Source organism: Pipra filicauda, unplaced genomic scaffold (assembly GCF_003945595.2).
Source record: "Pipra filicauda isolate LSUMZ 115617 unplaced genomic scaffold, ASM394559v2 scaffold147_size4022426_pilon, whole genome shotgun sequence".
Classification (NCBI taxonomy): Eukaryota; Metazoa; Chordata; class Aves; order Passeriformes; family Pipridae; genus Pipra; species Pipra filicauda.
Genome location: NW_024103962.1, coordinates 2,667,908 through 2,690,589, shown reverse-complemented (window position 1 = coordinate 2,690,589; position 22,682 = coordinate 2,667,908). Strand labels below are relative to the sequence as shown.

At 39.1% G+C, this 22,682-nt stretch overlaps 1 protein-coding gene across 9 annotated transcripts in view; it reads right to left on the bottom strand.

Annotated features, from left to right (window-relative positions):
• Positions 1 to 22,682, bottom strand: part of ESRRG (estrogen related receptor gamma) — a 377,135-nt gene that overhangs the window by 224,097 nt on the left and 130,356 nt on the right. Inside the window, exon 2 of one of the 9 annotated variants that reach the window (XM_027739482.2) lies at positions 7,268 to 7,421. The exons of 7 other annotated variants lie outside the window; for them this stretch is intronic. In XM_027739482.2, coding sequence (XP_027595283.1) covers positions 7,268 to 7,302 — 35 coding nt within the window. In that variant the 5' untranslated portion in view covers positions 7,303 to 7,421. The remainder of the gene's footprint in view (positions 1 to 7,267; positions 7,422 to 22,682) is intronic. One more of the 9 variants, XM_027739490.2, reaches the window with a different exon arrangement.

Below are 22,682 nucleotides of genomic sequence, written 5' to 3'. Positions count from 1 at the left end.
ATATTATGTGGGCTATGTGGAAACTACAAGGTCCCTAATCATGTTTAGGGATTACTTGACAGAACAGAGACATTTCATTCCTATTGGACCTAGGGATTACAGCAAAGAAACATCTAATATTCCATTTTTTAATTTCATGCATTTTTTATTTACTTTTAATGATGCTGTATATATTCATCATCCTGAAATATTAAAACAGTATGAAAAAAGTAATAAATTGGTGGAAAATTTAGGGAATGGGAATGCAACAGCACGCAAATCATACACTATCAAGTGCTTGATACACATTTAAAATTACTGTCTAGTACAGCAAAGCCAAATTCCTGGCAGATTTCTGAAGCGCAAAGTCACAATAAGAAGATCAGCAGAACAGACTGAAATAATAGAATATTCATCCCCCTAATCCATATGCAATTCTTTAGGGCTTTTTTTTAACAATGCATATGAGGTCTGACTGTATTCAGGATTTAAATAAGTTGTCTCTCTCTCTTTCTCACACACACACACACACTCTGTATTTTTGTAAAAAAAAAAGTATATACAGTTATCATTTCTGCTCTACTGCACCCACATTGACAAGGTTAGCACATCTCCTCACACCTCAGATGAAACAATAGCATTTTAAACAACAAAAGTGTTAAAAGAAATACATTTATTCATACCATTGAAACCTCCTGCAACAGCTGTGTTGAAAGGAAGGGGTCCAGTTGCCTGGGAAAGGGATTTTTTTGTTTAATTTTTTCTTAACTCTTTCCTACTTCGTTCTAAATAATTACTGGTTAATTTAAAGCAATCTCACATGTAGCTACTGGCAACAAAATTTTGAAATCAGTATTAATTCTTTGAGATCATGCCTTTCTCTCTAGACTGATGTAATTTTAGATCTAGTATTTTACAAAGGGACAGAGACCTAGAGACATGTAAATCATCACTCAAAAGACAGATGCTGATGCTAACGATGATACATAGAAAATGTGTTCGAGGATGGGTGACGGAGAGGTGTAGTATAAAACTTCTGTTGCCATGCTTGAGATTACCAAATTACTTTCAAGTAGTGCAAAGGCACAACTGAGCTACAGATGTTCCTCCAGACAAGGGTATAAAAAGAAATTCATATCCTATCATATACAAACATGCAAAGACTGATCCTTAGGTCAAGCAGGCTTTACACAGGTTTAACTCTCTGATTAGGCTGCAAAATATCAACACCACAAACTCATTTTATAAGTCATATAAAATGAAGATATAAAATGAATGTACCCAAACAAAAGACATTTGCACCAGTAATATATGTGTGGACTTGCTAAATAAAGGTGCCTACATGTGATAATTACGATGGCCACACGCAGAAAGCTTTCACAACCATCACGACACTTCTTGTCACAACTCTGTTAGGGAGGCGAAGGAGCACTAGGACAGGTGATGGTACATGAAAAGCCATCTGGTAAGTGAGAAAGAGCAGCAACATCCTGAATATCCAAATGTAGCTACATGCTATTTGTAGTAACAGGTCTCAGGAGAAATGGCCCAGGGTGTAGATTGCTGCCGAGCATTTACCAGGGCTTTGGGTTCCTACCTGGTGAGGGACATGCTGATCCAACCCCTTTGAAATCATGCTCATGTGTTATTAGCCAGACTGTGATATCAGCTGACATTGCTATTCAAATTGCAAGGTTACTTTTTTAATTCAACACAGGCTAAACAAGCAACATAACACATATTTAATAAAACCTTTTCCTTTTGCTAAGGAACCTGCTTACATGCCCATACTATGACACCATCTATTGACACAAAGTCCACACTTACTGGTACTTATTGCTTACAGGTATCTAATTATTACTGATAGATTCTGGGGGAAAAAATCCTAAGCATACTGAAATCCGCAGGAGCAGTCCCCCAACAACAGGGCCAGAATAAATCCATCTGGTATGTATGTTTTTCAGCCACATAAGCAAAAGAACAAGCAAGAAAAGTGTGAGGTTGTACAAATGAACATAAAAGTTCTGCTAGAGAATATGATGAATAAACAGGGTCTATTAATGCACACTGAACTTTGGAGAGAAAGCCTGACAGACACCCTGCAGAACTGCATTGGACCGAATCTGAAAGGCACAGGTGGCAGCAGCTTTGATGCAAATGTACCACGGTTTTAAAAGACAGGGCAATTAAATAAAAGTGCGAAGTACCATCTCATTTTGGTGGGAGAGCAAAAAAAAAGGCTACAGAAGGAAGTAAGGATTTATTGAAGAGCATCCAGTGAATACTAGGGTATGCCTGGAATACATAAGTGCTACTCTTCCTTTTGCTATCCTTTATTTAACAGGACATAACACATAGCTATATGAGTTTTTATTTTAGCAAAGACAACAACTGTTTGTGACAGTCAAGGCTAGAAAAGAGCAGTAAAGCTTTTGCCCAAATACCATACACTTTGTTCCAAAGCAGAGAGCTATCAAATCTTTTCTACAGGTGCTTGTAAATACAGTAAATACTTTTTAATGTGCACAAAGACTATTTTGTTTCCTTGTACAGATTCAGAGAAGTGGTTGAACCACATTCTTTAGAAAGCTTCTAAGCAAGCAACGCAAGACATATATATGTAATAGGAAAGTTTAATCCTACTCATTAAAACATGACAAACTTATAATTAATTGAGAATGGAGTCAATAATGAGAACATTCCTCAATGTAATGTTGGTACTATCAGCTTGTAATATGGGAATACACTGTAGAAAGTGAAATATAATATGGAAAAATTAAAAGTCAGTTCAAAAAAAAAACAGCCCGAAAGTTTTGTCTTGGGTTCAATCTTTAAAACATGAATTTTAAATCCTCTAAAGTTACCTTTTCCTGATAATACATTATGTTGTTTTCCTGTGATGAGGAATAATTCAAGGTCTTACATTGCCAGATTAATCTCTCAGCCAATATTTAGAAAAGGTTTCTCTTTGAGCTAATCAAACTTGACAAAAGCAATCTTCAAACTATGCCACAATCACTGATTTGTAAGATATCTCAAACTTGTGTTTTATTAAATGCAGTTTAAATTAGCAACAGCTCTAAATTCACCTGCTTATGACACCCCCTGAATCTCACAGACAGTACAAAAGGTAGGTAAAAAGACAGCACATGCAGATTAAAATTATTAGGACAAACTGCCTTTTTTTTTTTAAATGAAAGATGCAGGTTTAGTTTTAAGATAGCACTCAGCTACATCCCTATTGCTCACATTACATTGCATTTTGAGGGGTAGTTGCTGATGACATTCTTAGCTGTCAAGTATCACAATGGTATCATTATGTTACAGAACATCACTCCAGAAGAGCAATGTTGTGATGGTACAGCTGTTACCACAAGAACAACTAGTAAGGAAGCACTACAATACTGACTGGTAGGGAACACTATGGGGAAGCATGTAAATACCATCCCAGTCTTCAGCTTCATCAACAGTTAGTGTTGGTAGTTTCCTTTCTTTCTGTAAGTGGTCACGTGTGCAAACAAGACTTTCCCACGTTTTGAGAACATGTTTAAATTTAGTTGCCTGACTCTGAGCACTAAAAGAGATTCCTGAGTTAGCAAAGATGAGCAGGAGAAAAAAACAACTGTGGGAGAGAAGTAAACATTAATTGTCTACTGTAAATGTTCTAAAAGGAAGTCAGGCCTCCAGCTTACTCTTCTTCTCAAGTCATGCTTAAGTTCTGGACAAATAAGTTTCTGAGCTACTGACTCCCCTCTATTTCCTCATGGTTGTGTGCAACTGAGAAACTGCATTTCTGGCAATGTCTGTGATAAAATAATACAATATAATACAATACTCCATTAACAAAGACTCAAGTGTATTAGAAGTTGTTACTGGAAGTCTTTTTCGGACTCAAGGAAGGATATCCAAATATTGGGTAATACACTCTGACTGGGAAGACTATCAATGAGTTTCTCAATTTGTTTATATAAATGGGCCAACAGTTTTAAAAGCACTTCAGAGCACTTAACTAAAGCAAACAAGCACTTGAACTTCAAATATATAGCAAGAGAAGCCATTGACAAGTATGACTTTACTTAGTAAATTCTAATATCTTTGCGACCTTTCATTCTTACAGTCTCTTCATGAACAGAAGCACCAGGCCTCCTCTCAACTTCAGCTCTACTGCAAGATACAGAGTTAGTGGGGTGAGAAACCACCTATCCCCTTTTATTTCTTTTTGTAAAAGTAAACAGTTTTGTTTCTTCCTATACTGGGATCCCGGGTCTATAACAGTATCTATAAAGCAGCTTCTGATTTTGAAACCTAATTCTGTCTCTTATTTGGCCTTTAAAGTAGAATTTTTCCATATTATAAACCCAATTTTCCTTGATATCCACGGTAGCTAAGGCTTGATTTGGAAATATAATGTTTACCAAACACTGTCCTATTAATTCCCAACAGCTGTGGGAATAACTTGCTATACTCAGGAAAAGGGTGCCTTTGGTAAGCAGTCTCATCGTGGCACTAGTGTCACGTGCATCTTTTATGTCTTCATATTTATTACAGACTCCCTGGCTACTGTATTATATACAAACACATTGGTCATTTCCTAACAAAATTAGTGTGATTTTATTCACATACACTTTTCTGCTGATAAATCAGCATGTAAATCAATAAGATGAAAGACTATTCCGGAGTTTTGGACAGTATATTTTTTTGAAACTGATGTCTAGCTCAAGTACTAAGTTGGCCAGAAGAAGCCAGAAAGCGGTGTTTAAATCAAGTTTTTCTATTCAGTAGCAGGTACATCTTGTTCCCTAAAATCCTGCAACAAATTTTGATTTTATTTCTCTCTGAATGCGTTTTGCACACAGTCTGCGTAATGTGGCAGAAAAGAGGTGACAGAATAAACCCTTACTTTAACCTGGTCATTACTATCTTACAGAAAGGAAACAAAGTATTTTAAGCTATATTCTGGAGCTCATTGGCCCCACTGGGATTTCAGTTTGCTAGTTTTAGGGTACATGCAGCGTGTCCTAACGGTGGTACTCGCTGAATGGGATTTGTACTCATTAGCCCAGTAAGGGACACTCTTGAAACCCCACTTAGGTAGGAAAAAATCCACAGTTGATATGGTTTAAAATATGAACTACTCAGTGCAAAAGCCTCAGACTACGCACAGTTCCTAAAAGAAATAGGTTTGAAAACTCTTTGAAATACCATGTTAGTTATAATTGGGTTTTAACGTATAAAATGGCTCAGTAATTTAAATGTTTGGAAAAGAAAACAGTCTTTCCTAGAGTTTATGAAGTGATAAGTCTATTTCTTAGAATGATTAACTACATAACCTGATTTCAAACATGAGCATCTCCTGGCATATGCTCTCCACAGCTGACACTGTGAGAGCATACAGTTTTACCAAATTAATATTCCAGGACCCAGTTCTGATATTAAAACTCCCATTCCTCCCTCCCTTGACTAAGTGCCTTGGTTTCTACAGTAGTAATTTTACTTCCTACTTTTAAACAACAAGTGAAATCAGGATTAAGTTCTGTTCCTCATGCATTTTGGTCTACTGAATGACCAATTAGATTTGTATGTACAGGATGCATATCATGACATTTCCACTAGAAACTAAAAAAAAAAAACAAAACAAAACAAAACAAAAAACAACCCAAACCCCTGAAAATTAATAACATTCCAGGGTAATACAATACTCATTTGTTTATAGAAAAATTTTTAGTAGCGAATGCATATTAGAAAACCAGATGAAGTACAGCCAGGACACCATAAAAAATGCTTTTGGGGAAGAATTCCCCAAATAATGTCCCATTTTAGAACAGTGATAAAACAAGACTATGAAAAAAGAAAATGTCATTCAGTTTTGAACACACTGCAAATAAGTAACAAGATCTAATAATTTAGAAAGCCCTTCAAGAGCCCATGGCTTTGGTAGAAATGAATTAAAGGGTGAGGTGGAATTAAAGAATAGAAGAATAAACTTAGACAAGATGAACTGAGAGAGAAAAAGAGACAAAAAGCAGTGAAAAGAAACAGATCCAGGGAATGTACTGGTCTACTTCTTTCTAAGAATAGATTCATCAACAGAATATCTGTATGCACTAACACCTACTTTAAGCATCCTCAATTCTGATCCTGATTTCCAGAGATGGCAACTACATATTAAAAAAAAAAATACTTAAATTGCTCATTACTAGAAATAGATTTGCATGAGAAAAGTGCAGAGTTAGATTCCCATTTCATTTATGAATATTAAGCTCATAAAATGAAGTCTCAAAGTAAGTCCTAACTTCCAGGCTAACACTTCCCTCCTGCTGGTGACAGCATCATTGCCCCGGGACCTGGGAAATAACATATAGAGTGACCACAGGGAGCAGGCAGTTTGTGTGAGCCCAGCAAAACCTGAAGAAGAGCTTAGGAGATGAGTGTGAGGATTTGCAGTTCTGTTCAGTATTCAAAGGCAAACAAATAGAGAAACATCCAAGTGGGAAACACCATCAACAGTAAAAGGCCTGACTTTATTTAGGCTCATCTGAGCTCCTGACAACACAGGTCAGGGGCAAAAAGCTCAACCCAGTCAGAAACCTAGGGCCATTCAGTAGAAGTGGAAGGATCTGCTCAAGTGGAGCAACTTCCAAGGTGCTAAAAACCAGCAGTTAATTTACCTGCTGCTTTAGAGAGTAGCTCAGGGATCTAAATTTTTGTTTTCTTATACTTCCAGCTCTAAGTTAATCATTAGGTTGTCTGATTTGTCTTCATCCCCTGAACACTACATGTGAGAACTCTAATTTTTGTGTTCTAGCACCTTAAGCACAGTTGCTTATATAGTTAAGAGTCACCTTAGTGTTCTTCAAAACTACACGAAAGTATGAGACAGCCCGTTGTTTTGACGGTAAAAGTTTGTTTTACCAAAGAGTAGCTTGTCAACTTCTAGGACCTTCAGTCACTAATCTCTCTCTCATACTTAAGTGTCTAATACATTTCCTTTTTTTAAACTTACTGAACATTTACAGCAGCCAAAATGCATTTTTTAAACATAACTAAAACGCTGTCTCTGGTCACCCTGGACTCTAGGAAGGTTCAAGAGCAGGACCAAAATTTAAAAGGTTAGTTTCAAGATTAAGCATGAGCCATTGCTGTGTCTGAAGTGATACAATTCAGGAGGCAAACAATCCCCACACTGCTGGCTGTGGTCTCCCACCTCCCCCCCCCCAGCAGCTCCTGCGTGCTCGTTTCACCAGACAAATCGCAGAGGAGAGGGAGCGAACCCCCTTCGTGGACTCACCATCCTTTTCTAGTCACATTCACTACGCATTGCATTAGAAAATCGTAACGGTGTTAAAATATTTTGGCAGGATTTGTTATGGCCAGATCACTCACTTCCTTTGGGACACACAAAGCCTCCTCTGGCAATGAAACAGCCCAAATGTCAGCAAATCCTATAGAACAGAAAACGGTCTGTCAATGTAAAGCCTAAATGAATCTCCAATTAAACAAAACAAAACTGCAAAACATAAAAATGCATATACTGAAAAAAGAAACTACCTAGATGTGTTCACTTTTTATTAAGGTTTCTTTTTTTTTCCTCCCACCCTCCAGAAACTTTTGAACAGCATTACAATGAATTCATCACAAGGTGCTATTAGAGCACAAGCTCCCTCCAAGTGTTACCAATTCACGGACAGATTAGAGGGCACATTAATAACATAGTTAATATGAAGTGTTTAGAGCCTTTACGTCGGTGACAAATACGACTCAGCCAAATTTCCTGACCATTGAGGCCACGGAGGAACAATTTGGTAGATTTCATCAACAGTTCTAATTATGTTCCTGTCAAGTCGAGAACAAAGTAATCCATAACTGGGGGGCTGCTCGGAGACAGTGCCACGCGAGAGTAATTTATGCCCAGGGCCCTCGCTGTAGTTAGTGTGCACAACACTTGACTAACAAGTGGGTTCAAAAGAAGGAATTTGTTAGGGAAAACGCGGTCCTCCAGCTCTGAGCAGCTCATCAGGTGCGGGCTTAGCAGGAGTTATGAGGCAAAGTCTTCTTGTTTATACAAGCATCTAAAGTCCACGCTGGCCTCAGTGGGTTTTAAACCATAGGATTTCAGCCCAAAGTGCGGCACAGGCTTCTGCTGGAGCTAGGCAAGCTTGCTACCAATGCCAGGGTGCAACCCAGCCCCTTTTAAAATCAACTCAGTCCTTGGGACATCAGCAGTACCACTTCAGAGGCTGAGCGTACCAATGCCCTTTTGCAATCCTATAAATAACACACTAATGAAAGATGCAAAGGGATTATAGTAACAGTAAACTGTCACAATATACAATGTATTTCTTACCACAGCCCAACTGGGAAACAGGCTGAGAAAGGGAAGGGGCGGGGGGAGGAAGGTAAATGGGGGAGAAGATGTCATGTAATTTTGAGTCATTTTCCACTGTGATCTATATTGGGACACGGTTTCTATCCTTTCAAACAGGATCATTTTATATATGACACTCCTGCTGCATTTCACAAAAAGGCAGGAATGTCTCCTCCAGTGCTAAAAGCGTAAAGCCTGGCAGTGGTCATTCAAAACTGGTTGCATATGTAGTGAGATGTTAGAAAAAGTTAAATGATGCATTTCAAACGTATTTAAGAATAGTATCTATAAACACAGGGAAAAGCAACATCAGCAAAAAAAATTAGATCCGTGTGAGAAATACAAAACTCTTAATGGGTTTTAAAGCATAGTTTTCTGAAGGTAGCTGTGGGCATACACTACTGTCAGTAGTTTTAGGTTTTAATTTAACAAGACAAAAACCACAGCACTTTAAAAAAATAAAATAAATTAAAAAAAAGAGGTAATTTTTACAGCTCGCTCTTTCATAGTGAAGGAAGAAAGCTTAAAAAAGTGTTACCAAGTAACCAAAGCAACAGCCTACTTCAGTAGACCAAACACCAGCTCAGATAAAGGCAGTGCTCAAACCAAGGACCTGTTTCAGACTGACTTGCCATGCAGACTCAGGAAGCTCGCCTTCTTTACCCACATTCCCCACTGGTAGAACAGGGGTATGTAAAGGCAAGGACGTTGTGCTCACATGACATATCTTGCCAATGGATTTTTGACTACACAAATGTTACTGGCTTCACTAAACTATTGGTTTTAGTTCACATATTAAATTACTAGTTAACTATTGGCACAGAGGAAATGCAGAGTGCAGCTGTGGAGCACTACATCAAAACCCTGAGCTCCTTACACAACCTATTACAGTTTCTTACCCAGATTTGCTTGAACCTGTAAAATCTCTGAAGTTAAGTCTAGGGACGTTCCCAGCACCTACTGAGTGGGACAGTAGTACTCTCGTACAACTGAAGCTTCACAGAATTATGATTACTGGAACCCAAGGATAAATAAAGCAATGGTGGTTTAAGCTTCACAAAGAGGTAAAGAAGAAATGGAAGGACACAGTCCCATTCTGCAGATATGAAAAGAGAAACCTATCTGCAAGTAAGACAGGCTAATTCAGAAGCCAAGCGATGCCTGGACGTTATAATTCCCAGACTCGTGATTCAGTCACAAGACATGTTTCCTTTCCTGGTGAAATGTCATGCTGCCACATGCTTCTGTTACAGAATGCACCTTAACCAAGTGTAGCAAAAGCATGATGATCCCATTAAGTACCTAACATCTAATACCTTGTGAAAACTAATTTAGTGCTTTATCAAATCTCTAGTTTGTATGTAGAGCATAAACTGGCTACATTTGCTAATAGGGCAGATTGACCTATTCCATATATTATCAAACCACATCAAAGTCTGCTGGAGGATGTAGCCTTAGCTACTTATTATCCCTTGCATTAACTCTCTCACCAGCTACTCGACCAATATATTTTCCTGTAATACATCTGTCATGATTTTGCAGGGAAATCAGCAATTCTGAACGGTGCAGCAGTTAGATAACAGGACTAAACCCATCATGGTCTCCTGGCTTTCCAATCTACTGTTAATTGGCATGGACAGAAGCCCTTAGAGTTGGGCTTGCACAACAGCACACCACTGCTGGGCCTCAGAGATTCGGCCTCTTAGGTAGATTTGTATTTTTAGAGCTTGAGTAATTCACATGATTTCTTCATGATTTATTACACATGAAGTAAATAAAGTTAGATGCCAACACCCTCAAATTTACAAGATTTTTTTTTCTTCCTTTTGGCAGAAAAGGGTCATATTTTGCAAGAGAACATGTGGCCTAGTAATCAGGAAAAAGAGGGCTAGGATATTAGTAACGGCAACGTTAGGAATATTAGATCCAATGAGAACATCTTTCTTGGCTTGGATGCTACGCAATCGTATTCCCGTGTGTTTATTTAGGGTCTTATTAGCACACTGTATAATGAATTATATATCTGAAGCCAAGTTTCTAACTTCTGAAAACTTGCATATATGGCTAACAGAGGGTTTGGTTGCTTGTTTTGTTTTAAAATCACAATCACTACTATTTTCTGCTAGACTGTGTTTGTCTTTGGACTTGGAAACCCTGAACCATTGTCCATGGGTCTCTTACTGACGTTTCTGACCATCTGACCACCTCTGATCACTGTAACCCAGGAGTTAGTTGTAGAACACAAAAAATAAACTAAAATGAGAAAATACTCCCTCTTCAAAAAGAAATCCACTCAATAGACATAAAAGATGTTTCTCTCACTTTGCATATGTGATTACATGTAGTTCTGAAATATCATTATATCCATGGTACAACCCTAGTAGTTCACATTTATTCCTACATTTATTTTCTCTATGTAAAGCTTCTCAAGCGCTGTCATCTTCTTTTCCCTTATAAATTCTGGCCCTCCATGTCTTTAAACGCTAATATAAACAAGTAAAAGGCATTTGTGGGGGGATGTTGGGGGTGTTATTAGAAGTTTTGCATAGTTTCTTAGTGATCTCTTGATCCATTGACGATGGATCGCTTTTAGTCCAGAAAATATTAAAAACTGCTTACAGACCAGCTGTGGTTTAGTATCATCAACTCGGGCAGGCCGATGCAGAGACTCTTCTACTTAGTAAAACTTCTAACAAGTAAACTTTTAGCCAGGGGGGAATAAACTAGATAACAACAACTAAAAGGCGGGCAGTGAGTTAAAACATCACAATTCTACCTTACTGAATTGAACTGCAAGTCTTTGGAGCTTTATCCCCCCCTTCCTTTCCCTCTATATTTTTCTTCTTCTGTTTTTATGTTGAAATCACAGGAACTACGCAGCCTAGCAAGGCTGTAATCACTCAGCAGGAACCTGGCACAAGCACAATGCAACCACCAGCCAGGCAGCAGGAAACTGAAGGAAATCTCTCTCCCTCCCCCCTTGGTTTCTTAAAAGGGGCTCGGCGTGAATGAATCTTCCCGGTAGCCACCAACAATTTCTTATTCCTTCCGAGCAATCATCAATTTCAGCATCAAGTGGTTTAGTGGCTCTACAACTGGTAGTGGCAGCGGAGTAAGCCCAGCATGCAAACGTTTTGGCTAATTTAAAACCCTTGTGCTGCCGAATCAAACATGACAAGACAACAGTAAAAAGAGAGGCTATTATCCCAAATGAGAGTCGGCGGATGGCTGAAATTGGCTTGAGTGGCAGAGACAAAAGAGGTGGAAGGAGCAGGGACAACCAAGCATGATAATACCAGATACAGCGTGCACTTTCTCCCCCACTCCCAGTGCATTCATATGTATAGCTACCTGGAAGAAAAAAGGCAATGTTTCTGAGTTTCATGGCCAGGCAGAAAAAAATACACTTAAAAAGATTCAAAATAAATTAATACCTGGTAAAACATCAGCCTCGTGGGTATAGAGAAACATAACTTAAAGACATCACCTTTTCAACAGAATCCATAACACTCTGAAGACAAAACTGTCATTTCCTACCTGAATTCATGTCTTGCTATCCCAAGTTCATTCCCATGAGTTGAGAAGCAACTGATTTAGGACAGAATAGCCTTAAAATAAGAATAATCTGTGCCGTGGCTACTGGAGAATAGCTGCTATGCACAATGAGCTCAAAAAGAGCCCAGATCTCTAAGAGCTGCTGGGGAGAAAACATGGAAGGCAGAGGAATTAATTTTGCAAGGCATTTGGGAGACCACAAGCATTCTCATGATGTTGAGAGCCATGAACCCTGGTGATGGCTTGCAGCTCACAGAACGATGACCTGTGGGATCACTGGAGAACAAGCAAGTTGTCTTTTGCAAGATTAACAATTTAAAAGTGCTGAAATTAATTTTGTTTAATAGCTGTGGGTGCAGACTCCTTACAAAGTAGGTTGCAAGGTCAGCAAGCCTCCTAAAGCCTTTTAAAATGCAGCTTTTTATAGGGACAGTAGATTTAGGGTGGCTTAGGGCTTAAAGATCTAAAAAGCAAGAGAAGGGTAAGAGGTCATTTCCTACCACTTCCAAATCTTGGATGAAGACATCTTCTCTGTTTTGCTTCTCACTCTATGACACACACTTATTGGGACATTCAGAGCTACTTGAGGCAGTATGGGTTTCTTAGGGTAAGCAAGGTGAAAAAAGACATTAAAATCAAACATGAGAACTAGATTAACCAGTACATAGGAAGCTTATCAGACTCATACTGGAACGTGCCTACCTGCATTACAAAAAAAGCAGTGAGAGGGGAAAAAAAAGTCTAGGAGAATGAGAGACTGGGAGGGGGAAGACAAGGGCAGGGAGAGTGCTCACACTCTTGCCATCATTCAGAAGTAGTTCACCTGTGATTCACATCTGCCTTATATGAGATCATTACACTCTAAATTACTGTACTGTAAAGAGTGTTTTGAGGAACAGCTGGGCTCAAGACTAAAACCAAAACCAACCATTTAAAAGGCACTTGATCAGCTTCACACCCTAGTACATGTGAGCTATCACTCACAACACACCAAAATCTGCTCATTAGTGCTCCCTTATAGTACACTTTTGCCCTACATTTTTAGCAACAGCATCCAACTAATTGCACTGGTAAAGTTCATAGTGAGTGCAAGTTTGGGAAATAGAAACAGGACATTTGTTTTGCACAACTGTGTATGATGGTCTGAATTTGCTGAAATTAAGCAACGTTGCCTTGAAAAATATTTGGATTTGTGCATTTGGACCTGTGTGAAAGGTGGACTCATGAATTCAGACAGGAGTCCAACCCCCCAAAAGCATGCACCCCAATGCAAAAAACATTCAGTATTTATAGATACCCACTTGGTCTTGCAAACAAATATTCCCAGGGAACCGAGAACTCCAGGTGAGGAGGTGATCACAATGGATACAGCATGTGGGTTTGTTTCATCCCACCCACTTTCTTCTAAAGTTTTCCCCCACAATGTGAAGGAAACACAGCACTTAGTTTTCAAAGAACAAACCAAAACCAGTAACAGGCTAAGCATCGGACATGCCAGCTGTCAATACACAGCCCACTCTGGGACAGGTAAGTGTCACCCAACATAAAAGCCCATGTCTCTCAGCCATACAGGCAAGCAGAAACACTTGAGCCTTTGCAGCATGTTGTCCTGCGTAACCAAACGTAGTTGCTATGATCCTGCAGACGGAGGGGGCCCCTTCCCTGGCAATGAGGTAACTGACGGTCATTAGAGAGGACAGAATTAATTCTGCTGCAAGGCTGGCGCTGACAGTGGCCGAAGTGAGCGTGCCAGCCATTTTTCTCAGCCTCTTCCACAGGGAGCTGGAACAAAGAAAGGAGCCCCTGGGAAATCCTGAAGACACCATAAGAAAATAATTTTAGATGCGTATGAATACTGCCATGAAATGCTGTGTGCTTTCAGGTTGACATACGCTGCTGTATGCAGTGTTTGTTCCCTTTTTTTGTCTGAAAGTTGAATTCATATCTTTAGACAGCACTGCAAGAAAAGTCCAGTTCACAGTTCAGCAAGGAACTGCTTAAAAGGCAAGCCTGATACAGGTCCTTAGGGCACCTCATCCATCCTGCACTTGGATGGCATTCTCCATCAAGGGACCCCATTAGGAAGGAAGGGCAAACTGAAATCCTAACCCAAAGCAGCCTGAAACAGCACCAACATACTGGTATAGCAGCGATGGATGAGTCTCCATTTGTCTTCAAAACATGGGAAGCCAATATATCTGCTTCACAGCAAACTGAACTTTACTTTCCAACCTTGTAGTGTACTTAAAACTAAAACGTATATCATCTTTCTATCTGGGGATAAGGCACTAGAGAAGTGTCACCCAAGACTCCAATTAAACCGATTGGAAGTGACGCACTTCCAATGCAACTCCATACAGCAAAACACCCTGAGATACACTCTCTGTGTTTAAATCAATTGCCCAGGAAGGCATCGCCACAAGCTACAGAAGGTTTCTTTACCCCTCCATACAACGGAATAACTCAGAAGCATCTTATGCTAGTACAGAGCTTCCTGGAAAAAGCAGTTGCTGTAGGAATGCTATCAATACCGGAGGTATCACAGATTCCTACTCTCCCTAGAGAAGGTTAGGCCCTTCCAAGCAGGAAGAAACGATATGTTTGTTCTGTGGCCAAAGTAATTATAGACTTGCCTATATTGCTTTATATTTCTCTTTTCATAAAAGAGCTTTGTATCGGTGTAGAACAAGCAGAGTTGAGAGACTGTAAGTCTCCAATCTAAACTTAGGTCTGGCAGAAGTAGAAACAGCTTCACTCGCTTCAGGAAAGGTGATTCTGTTTATACAAGGACTGAACATGGCCAAACGAGCTTCCTTCAAAACTGTTCGTTAAAATATTTAAGCTGGGGCAGGTGTAATGTCCTCATGGATAATATACAAATAAGTATACATCTTTGCATGCTAGTGTAGCAAGCATGTAATGTTACAGGAGAAACTCACATTATCCATCCACGGGGGCAGTTTCAAGAAGAACACAGAGATTCAAATACTGTAACGTGAAACACATATTATGTTTTTGAAAGCTGGTCATCTGCTTTTAGGAATTTCTATCCAGGGCTCTTATTTACATTTGAGTGGTATTTATTGTTCCAGGTGAGATCCTCCTGCACCAGGAGCTGTAAAAGTGCAATGAGAGAAGACCACCATGACCAATACAAACTGCAATTCGAAGAGGCCAGCCAGAGAGCTGCTGGGAACACACATTTCTTGTGCTCCAGCCAGGAGCCTAAACCTAAAGGTTATCCTGTCCTAGTGTAGCACCATATCACCTCTAGCGCCAGTAAGGCTGACCAGAACTGTATATATCTACCTGCCTATTCAATTCATATCAGGAATAAAGGAGAAAGAAAAAAAGGAGAGAAAAAAAAGGCGCAAGGTCAGGTACTTACTTATGAGCCACATACCTGGTATGAGTAACAGCAACTTCACATGGACCCAAATCCCCCAACCCGACACCAGAAACTACCTCCTCCTGCTCAGTGCAAAATTAATTGTTTATGTCAGTTCGCCCCAAACAACAGACCAGTTCTCTTCCTATCTGTTTTCAAGATCACAAAAACACCTCTCACCAAAAGTCTTTTTATGCATATGTGCTTATTGCCTCTGAATCCAGCAAGAAGGTTAATCTAGGTATTCTGCTCATCTACAAAATCTAACTAGTTTGGACTAAAGCAAGAAGAGCTATGGAGCTATATTCTCTGACATGCTAAGAAAACTTCATCATAAGTAACTGCAAAAAACATATGAATGAAATGTCTAACAAGACTGTCCCAAACCTCATACTAAAACTCCTTGCCTCAAAGTTTTGACATTTTTTCCCATAAACGGCAAACTTTGAATTAGTCCTGGCCAGCAAGACTGGGAGAGTATTGTATTCTCTAGTGGGAGAATACAAGAGCCACCCTCTTCCATCTGATTCTAGTTGGGATCGAACACTTTCCTCATGAAAAAAAGGTGTTGCCTTAAAAGATTTTTTTCCCCACTCAGCCTGTCTGAAGACCTCTCAAAAAAAGTCTCTACAGACGACAGCAAAACATGAAATCCAACCACCCCCTCACCACTGCTGTGCCTCAGCACTATATGCCCACACTATAGCACTTTTTTTTAATGACTTGCAAAAAAAGCAGGAGAGGGGAGAGGTGGAAAAATGAAACCGAGATCTTGACAGAAAACAAAAGAAAGGAGACCTAAATCAGCCAGCCTCAGCTGCAAATGATTTCCATAAACTTCTGCCTCTGTGTGACACAGGTGAAGAGTTGATCTTTCTCTGAAACACCAAAAATCTCAGATTCTGCCAGTGATTTTTCACACACACACACACATAAATATATATATATATGTAATATATAAATAAATGTAGTGGTGGGTACTAATTCTACTGAAGTCATTGCCATACCCAAAATTATTAAGCATCAGTTACAGGAGAAATATCAAGCCTTGGTCATGATACCTAATGTTATCCTCTACACCTCAGCATCTTTACTCCCAAAAGCCACGAGGCCAAGACACACCATACTCTGTAATGGTTTTCCCAAAGCCATAGTAAGACTCAAATGAATCTGATGCCTATTGCAATGCTCAGAAAACTTGGAAGCTTACTATTTTCATCGGAAAAAAAAAAGTAACCTTGCAGTCGCCTTTGAACTTCTGTCTGTACCACTGGGACAAACACACTCAATATTGGGAAGAGAAGCACTAGGAGGGCTTTTATGATGCAGTACAAGGAAAAAAAAGAGAGGAAAAAAAAGGTGTTACGACATGTCCTGTTCCTATTCAACTAATATATATTTTTTTTTGAGATAAAATCTCCTTCTGTCAGAAAAAAATGTCACCTATTTTCAACAGAATTTTGGGTCTAATCTATGTAGAGGATTTCCAGACCAGCTGTTATTGCAGCACCAAAACATGTTAAGAATATTGAGTCAATTAATCAAAGCACTCCAGCACACACGCACACACACAAAATTAAAAAAAAAAAAAAACAACCAAAAAAACCCCCAAAAACAACCAAGAAAACCTGAAGCCCAAGAAAAAAACAAGGTAGTAAACACTGAATTAATTTTTTTTGCCTCTTTTCCCTCAGGTATGTAGAACAGTCATTAGGGAACAGTCCAAAGGAGCTGAGGAAACTCATTACCAATACAGCAAAGTATGGCCAGGTTGCTGTTTGGTTTGGTTTTTTTTTCTTTCCACTTTTCCCTTTCACACAGCGATGAAGCATGAAGAGACTTTTGGGACCTGGTCATGTTATGGAGCAGGAACGACGTGCCTCCAGCTCTGGTCCGCAAACCATTCCATCAGCAGAAGTATCTGGCAGGTCGGAGACAGACTAACTTTTCCAAGGTATTAAATTAAAAGATGTTGAATTAAGTTAAACGCCCCACATTGAATTGACATTTCCCTTTTTTAATGCAAGCTAAGATTGATGAAAAATACCACTTATCTACATTAAGGGTCAAAATATCCAGCAAAAGAAGCCTCTGGTTCAGCGCGTCAGAGCAAAGTCAGTCTTACATAATCCGGGGACCAGAACGCGGATCACATTCTGATGATCCAATTAATGGTGGGATACTTTGCAATCAGCCAGGAAGCAAGGCCCCTAACAGATTGTGGGGCTGTAACATCAATTTCTTAAGTGCATTTAAAGGATTACAAATGTTAGTCCTGGCTTGAGATTGAAACACCTATTGAGGTGCTCTGAACCACATTACAGTAATTGGGTACCTGAATTAATGCCATTTCTTCTGATGGGCAAGTTGAATACATTGGAATTACGGATTTCTTTTGCGGTGTTTCACTTTCAGCCTTTTTTTCCTTCTCAGAACATAAATTTTAAGCAGAATATCTCTTTTTGTCTAGATAGCTTTAATTACAGCCCCGAGGCGCCCAAGTACTGTCCTAATTTTACCTTCTTGATTGTTTGGGTGCACTTTCTTTTTTCTTTTTTTTAATTTTGCTTATTATTTTACCATGCAATGACATTAAGATGGGATTTTTTTTTTTTCTTGAAGCTTCAGAGGGATGGGGAATAGGCTGCTGAGAGATGGTGGAACAGAAGTCTTTCTTTTCCTTCCCATACCCCTCTTCCACTATGTAAACCTTTTTATGCATGCACCAGATACCATTTGCAGTTTTACACCTCTAGAGAGCTAGAACTAGGGCTGCCTCAATTAGGCTTCTATTCCTTCTGAGGTCAGTTCAAGTAAAGGTCTCCATCATACCAAACTGGCAGGAGTGCTAAATACCTCGGTATTTCAGACCATACAGGGTTCAGCTAAAGTGCTTAAAAACACGTAGCTGTTTTCAAGAGTATTCAGTGAATATACAGCATAAAGCCGTTCATGTGTGCCAGAGACTAAACTTACTCAGTGTTTTAAAATCTGAAATAGGTTATGACATAGGTTTGTTTGTATGGCTTTTCAGCCAGGCAGTGTCTCTGTTAGACTGCAGTACAAAGCATACAGGACAACACACATTTTCCTCTTGGATCATATGAAATTTGATAATTACAGTTATAACAGGGAATTCCATCCATTTTTGTCCTCAGCGTATGTGGCACTGACATTTCAGCGACCTCGGCAGTGATTTCTCACTTGCAGCTAACTGGAATGTACACAACCATGATATAATACCCACACTGTGAAAAAAAGAGATGAGAAACAGAGCACGGTATTCCAAATATTCCAGTCCACTCTTTACGTTTAATTTATCTGGTTACAGCACATCGAGCTTAGATATTGTTTTAATTACTCATTTTTGGAGGTCTACTAGTGATTAGTTATAAATATACATGCAAGTATATACACATGCATATTTTAAATTCCATATACTATACATCCTTTCTGAGGTATTCCAACTTTTTCCCTATATTCAGGATTCCATAAGAAACTGTGATGCTGCAGTGATTCTGCTTTAATTTTGCTTAAGATAACTGTAAACAGCAAATATACAAGAGCTATTTATCTTCATTGCTGGTTAAGAGGAAATCGTAGCGTATACCTTAGGGGAGCTAAGGAAGCACAATGATTTAACAAGCATATGAAGGAAAGAGACAGCTTCTAATTCAGTAATAGAACTTTCTGACGCTCAGGAAAAAGTGGTTTGCATGGTTTCGTCAGATAGCCTTTTACAGTTAACTATTTTATTTTATTATTTATTTCCCACCCCATAAGAAACACAAGATTCAGGAGGGGTCACTGGGGACCTTTCAGCTGTTCTCCTTGTTTCTCTTGAATAGTTTTGAATGCCCCTTAATTTCCTATCTCTACTAATGCAGGATATTCCTACAGTTTAGAAATAACACTTTGGAAACACAATAAAATCTACAAACTGTCTCCACATAAGATGTGATTAATCAGAGGATAGATACAGTTTCGTCGAAAGCGCTACACAATGAAGCAGGGCATAAGGTTTTTCAAAAAGTGTCTTGCAAATCTCAATTAAAGTTTCAGTGCAGCTTCTGACTCATTAGATTATGCTTGCTGAAATGATTTACATACAGATAATGACAATGCAGACCCCAAGGACTAGTTAGCTGTTTAGCAGCATATACATTTCATGTAACCATTTCCATACATCTAGTTTTAAATTCATTAACAAAAATTAATTGCTACCCAGTGGTCTACATTACACTGCACACAGCTTCAATACACTTCCTAAATTACTGCTTTCTATCACTCCTCCAGTGATCCTATATACAAGATAAACTTTGTTGCCTTGAAGGCATTGACTACAATTTGTAGCAAAGCTCATGTTTAAGGTAGTGAGAATGAACAACTGAACTTCAGGAAATCTGTCTTGTTTTCAATATCTCATTAATATTTTGGAATAACAGAAAACTTTGTCCCTCTCCCCCTTCAGCAAAGGCAGCTTGATGCTCTTAGGGTTCTATCACAGAGACACCAGCAGTAAGAGTTACAACATGCTCAGAAAGCACTGACTTCACTAACATTCATTTTGGACCCAATTCAAAGTTTACTGAAGTCATAAGTGAACTTTACATTAGCTTCAGTATTCTGCAGTTCAGGCCTTCTAGTCCTATTGCCCCCCTTTTCCTCCCTAAATCCTAGCTGAACTTTGCTGTGTGAGCATTAATTATGTTGTTATTGTTGTGGCACATTCAGCATGAAGTGACTAGTGATAATGCCGTTCAAATGCCTGTCTGCTTTTTTTATGGTTTGAGTAAGAAGAAAAAAGTTACTTTTCATAAGTAATTAATAGAAATTAGTCTTGGATTTTTACAAATGCATAATGATTTGGGACCCAGTGGGGAGATAAGGTTCACTTTTTAGTAATAACATTTAATGGATAAAAAAATAGAAAAGACTTTCCACACTCTTTCCATCATATTTCCCAAATATTTACAGTGTACACCTCGGGTTTGAAATAAGCCAGGGAGAATTAATGCATTGTTTACACTTGGAATCCGAGGTGGCCCCGTCCCAGCAGGGCAGTACAATGTGCTGTATCTTTCCCTTCTCAGCACTTATCTTAATCTTAATAACTAGCCAGACAACTGACTCCAGAGTCCTGGGCTTATCGACTGGAATTCGTCACATGCACACAGGAGAAGACAAGAAATGCATTATATAACAATGCCATACAAATCATTATCTTTTAATATTTAAAAGTATGTATTCAAAGTCTGATATGAAACCATTCTAGTTGAACTCAATTCCACTGGTTGTTATTAAATTTGATAGCAAATGAACAAAAATACACTTGTAACGCATTTATCTGCAGAAGAGTTTATTTGCAACAGATCAAAAGGCTGCTTCTTACTGTATTTTAGCTACTGCTATCAAATGCAATCTGCTTTTTAAACCTGCTTTGATATGGGAAGACTATTTTCAAAACAGGTTAATAGGAAATGTATATATTTATTTTTTTCCTGAGTCTCCCAAGTACCAAGAAATACCCAGAGTGGAACAGAAAGCCTACTGCGCCCTCACTGTAGGTCTACAACATGATTTCTTTGAAACTAGTTTATATAAGCGAGAGGAAAGCCATTTCAACTGCATCCACCAGGAGCTTGGACTGTGCTTTCAAAATTGTCATGCAGATCTGAATTTTGGTTCTAGTGTCTCACACTAAATGGCATTTTTTGCCAGCAGGCAGAGACACGTGTGAACCACAGCATCAGGGCTACGCTCTGCTGAAACACTGCTCTCCTGAGAGGGTTTTCATGTCTTTCTCTGCACCTCCATGCTAAGAACCGTGCGAGTATCTATGCAATGTGGAAGGGGGGGTAGAAGAAGCACACGAAGAATAATGATTAGGAGCCCACTCCTGAAGAAAGAGGGGAAGGGACAATGATTTTAAACACAGGGTAAGAGGGAAGACAGATACCTCACACATTGGCATTATTAACATGCACTTGAAGCAGGTGTATAAGCAATAAATACAGGTTAACAAGGATGCTGTAAATTCACTCCTCTCCTCTGCTTGTTTTGCTCTAACCCAGTCTATACAGCATTACTCATGCCAAGTCTTAACACTCTCAGCAATAGGATTCATCTGATATAAGGCACTGGAGTCGCACCCAAAAACACTTATCACTGCTAGTGCCAGATTTTTCCAAATTTCTTTTCCACATCAAAAACTTTTGAAGATTACCCTAGGCCAATCTTTGTGTTAAATCACAAACCACAGTAAATCATTTAGTTAATCAATCCCATCAGGCAATCAATTAACATGAACTAAGAAATCCCTGAGCAGACATATTCTCATGTGAACAAAGGTCACCCACTCGGGCCTTTATATGTCTCTTCATATTAGTTTAAGCCCAGGTTTAGAAGGAGAAATTTTCCTCTGATAACAGTTCTTTGTATTGATGTGTCAGCACAGACACCTAGTCTCTGTGTATGTCTGCCAGAGATCATCTGTATTTTTACTCGTGTAATAACGAGAGGCCACTTTCAGAAGAGGGAATCTGAGATTCATGCTCTGATGCTGTGAGAGACGAGACCTCTTTTGATGCCACTGAAAGGACTTTGTGCCAGGCTTTGTAGTGGTACCTGAGCAAAAGAGGAAACTGGGCCTTTTTAAGCATGCACCTCAAAAATTGCAAGTACAGCAAATTTGCCATCACCCCCAAATGTTTGATCCATGTTGCAAAGCCAATTACTAAATCCATTTGCTAAGGTCAGGTTCAGTCTCAGTAAGAGTTGAGTGAAACATGTTTTGAATGACCGAAGAAACACTTGCCCTGTAATACCCTTGATTCCACTTTCTAATCCCAACTGTTAAATAATTACATTAATTAATAATATTCTGTAGTTGTGTGGTAGTTACCACTCGGATAATCCACAGTTCAGTGATATATCCATTCATTCAGACTTGCAGCCAACCTGCAACCTAAAAGTTGAGGTCACCTCTGCACATCAACTGGGCAAACTGAATTTTTTGGGGTGGGAGGAAGAAAAGCCACTGGTGCACACAAGGATCCACATAAAATTCACAGTAAAGCAGAAGTTCCAGCAGAGGTAAACGTGGTGGGTAACTTGAATTCTGTGAAATGAAATCTTATGAGTCAGGCCTGCAGATTTCTGCACTGCTTATTATTTGGATGTGGCTGTGCTACGGAGTTGCTCAACAGAGCAACTTTTAGTGCAGGTAACTAAGCTAGGTGTCACCCAGTCTTATTCACCTCCAAAATCCGCTACAAGTTCAGTGTCCCTTCCGCATCACTCCTCTTCCACCAAAAAAAATTGTACATTTAGCAGCAAAGAGGGTATCAAATAAAGGCTAACAAGGCTCTTCTAATCCTAGCCAGAGTCAGGGAA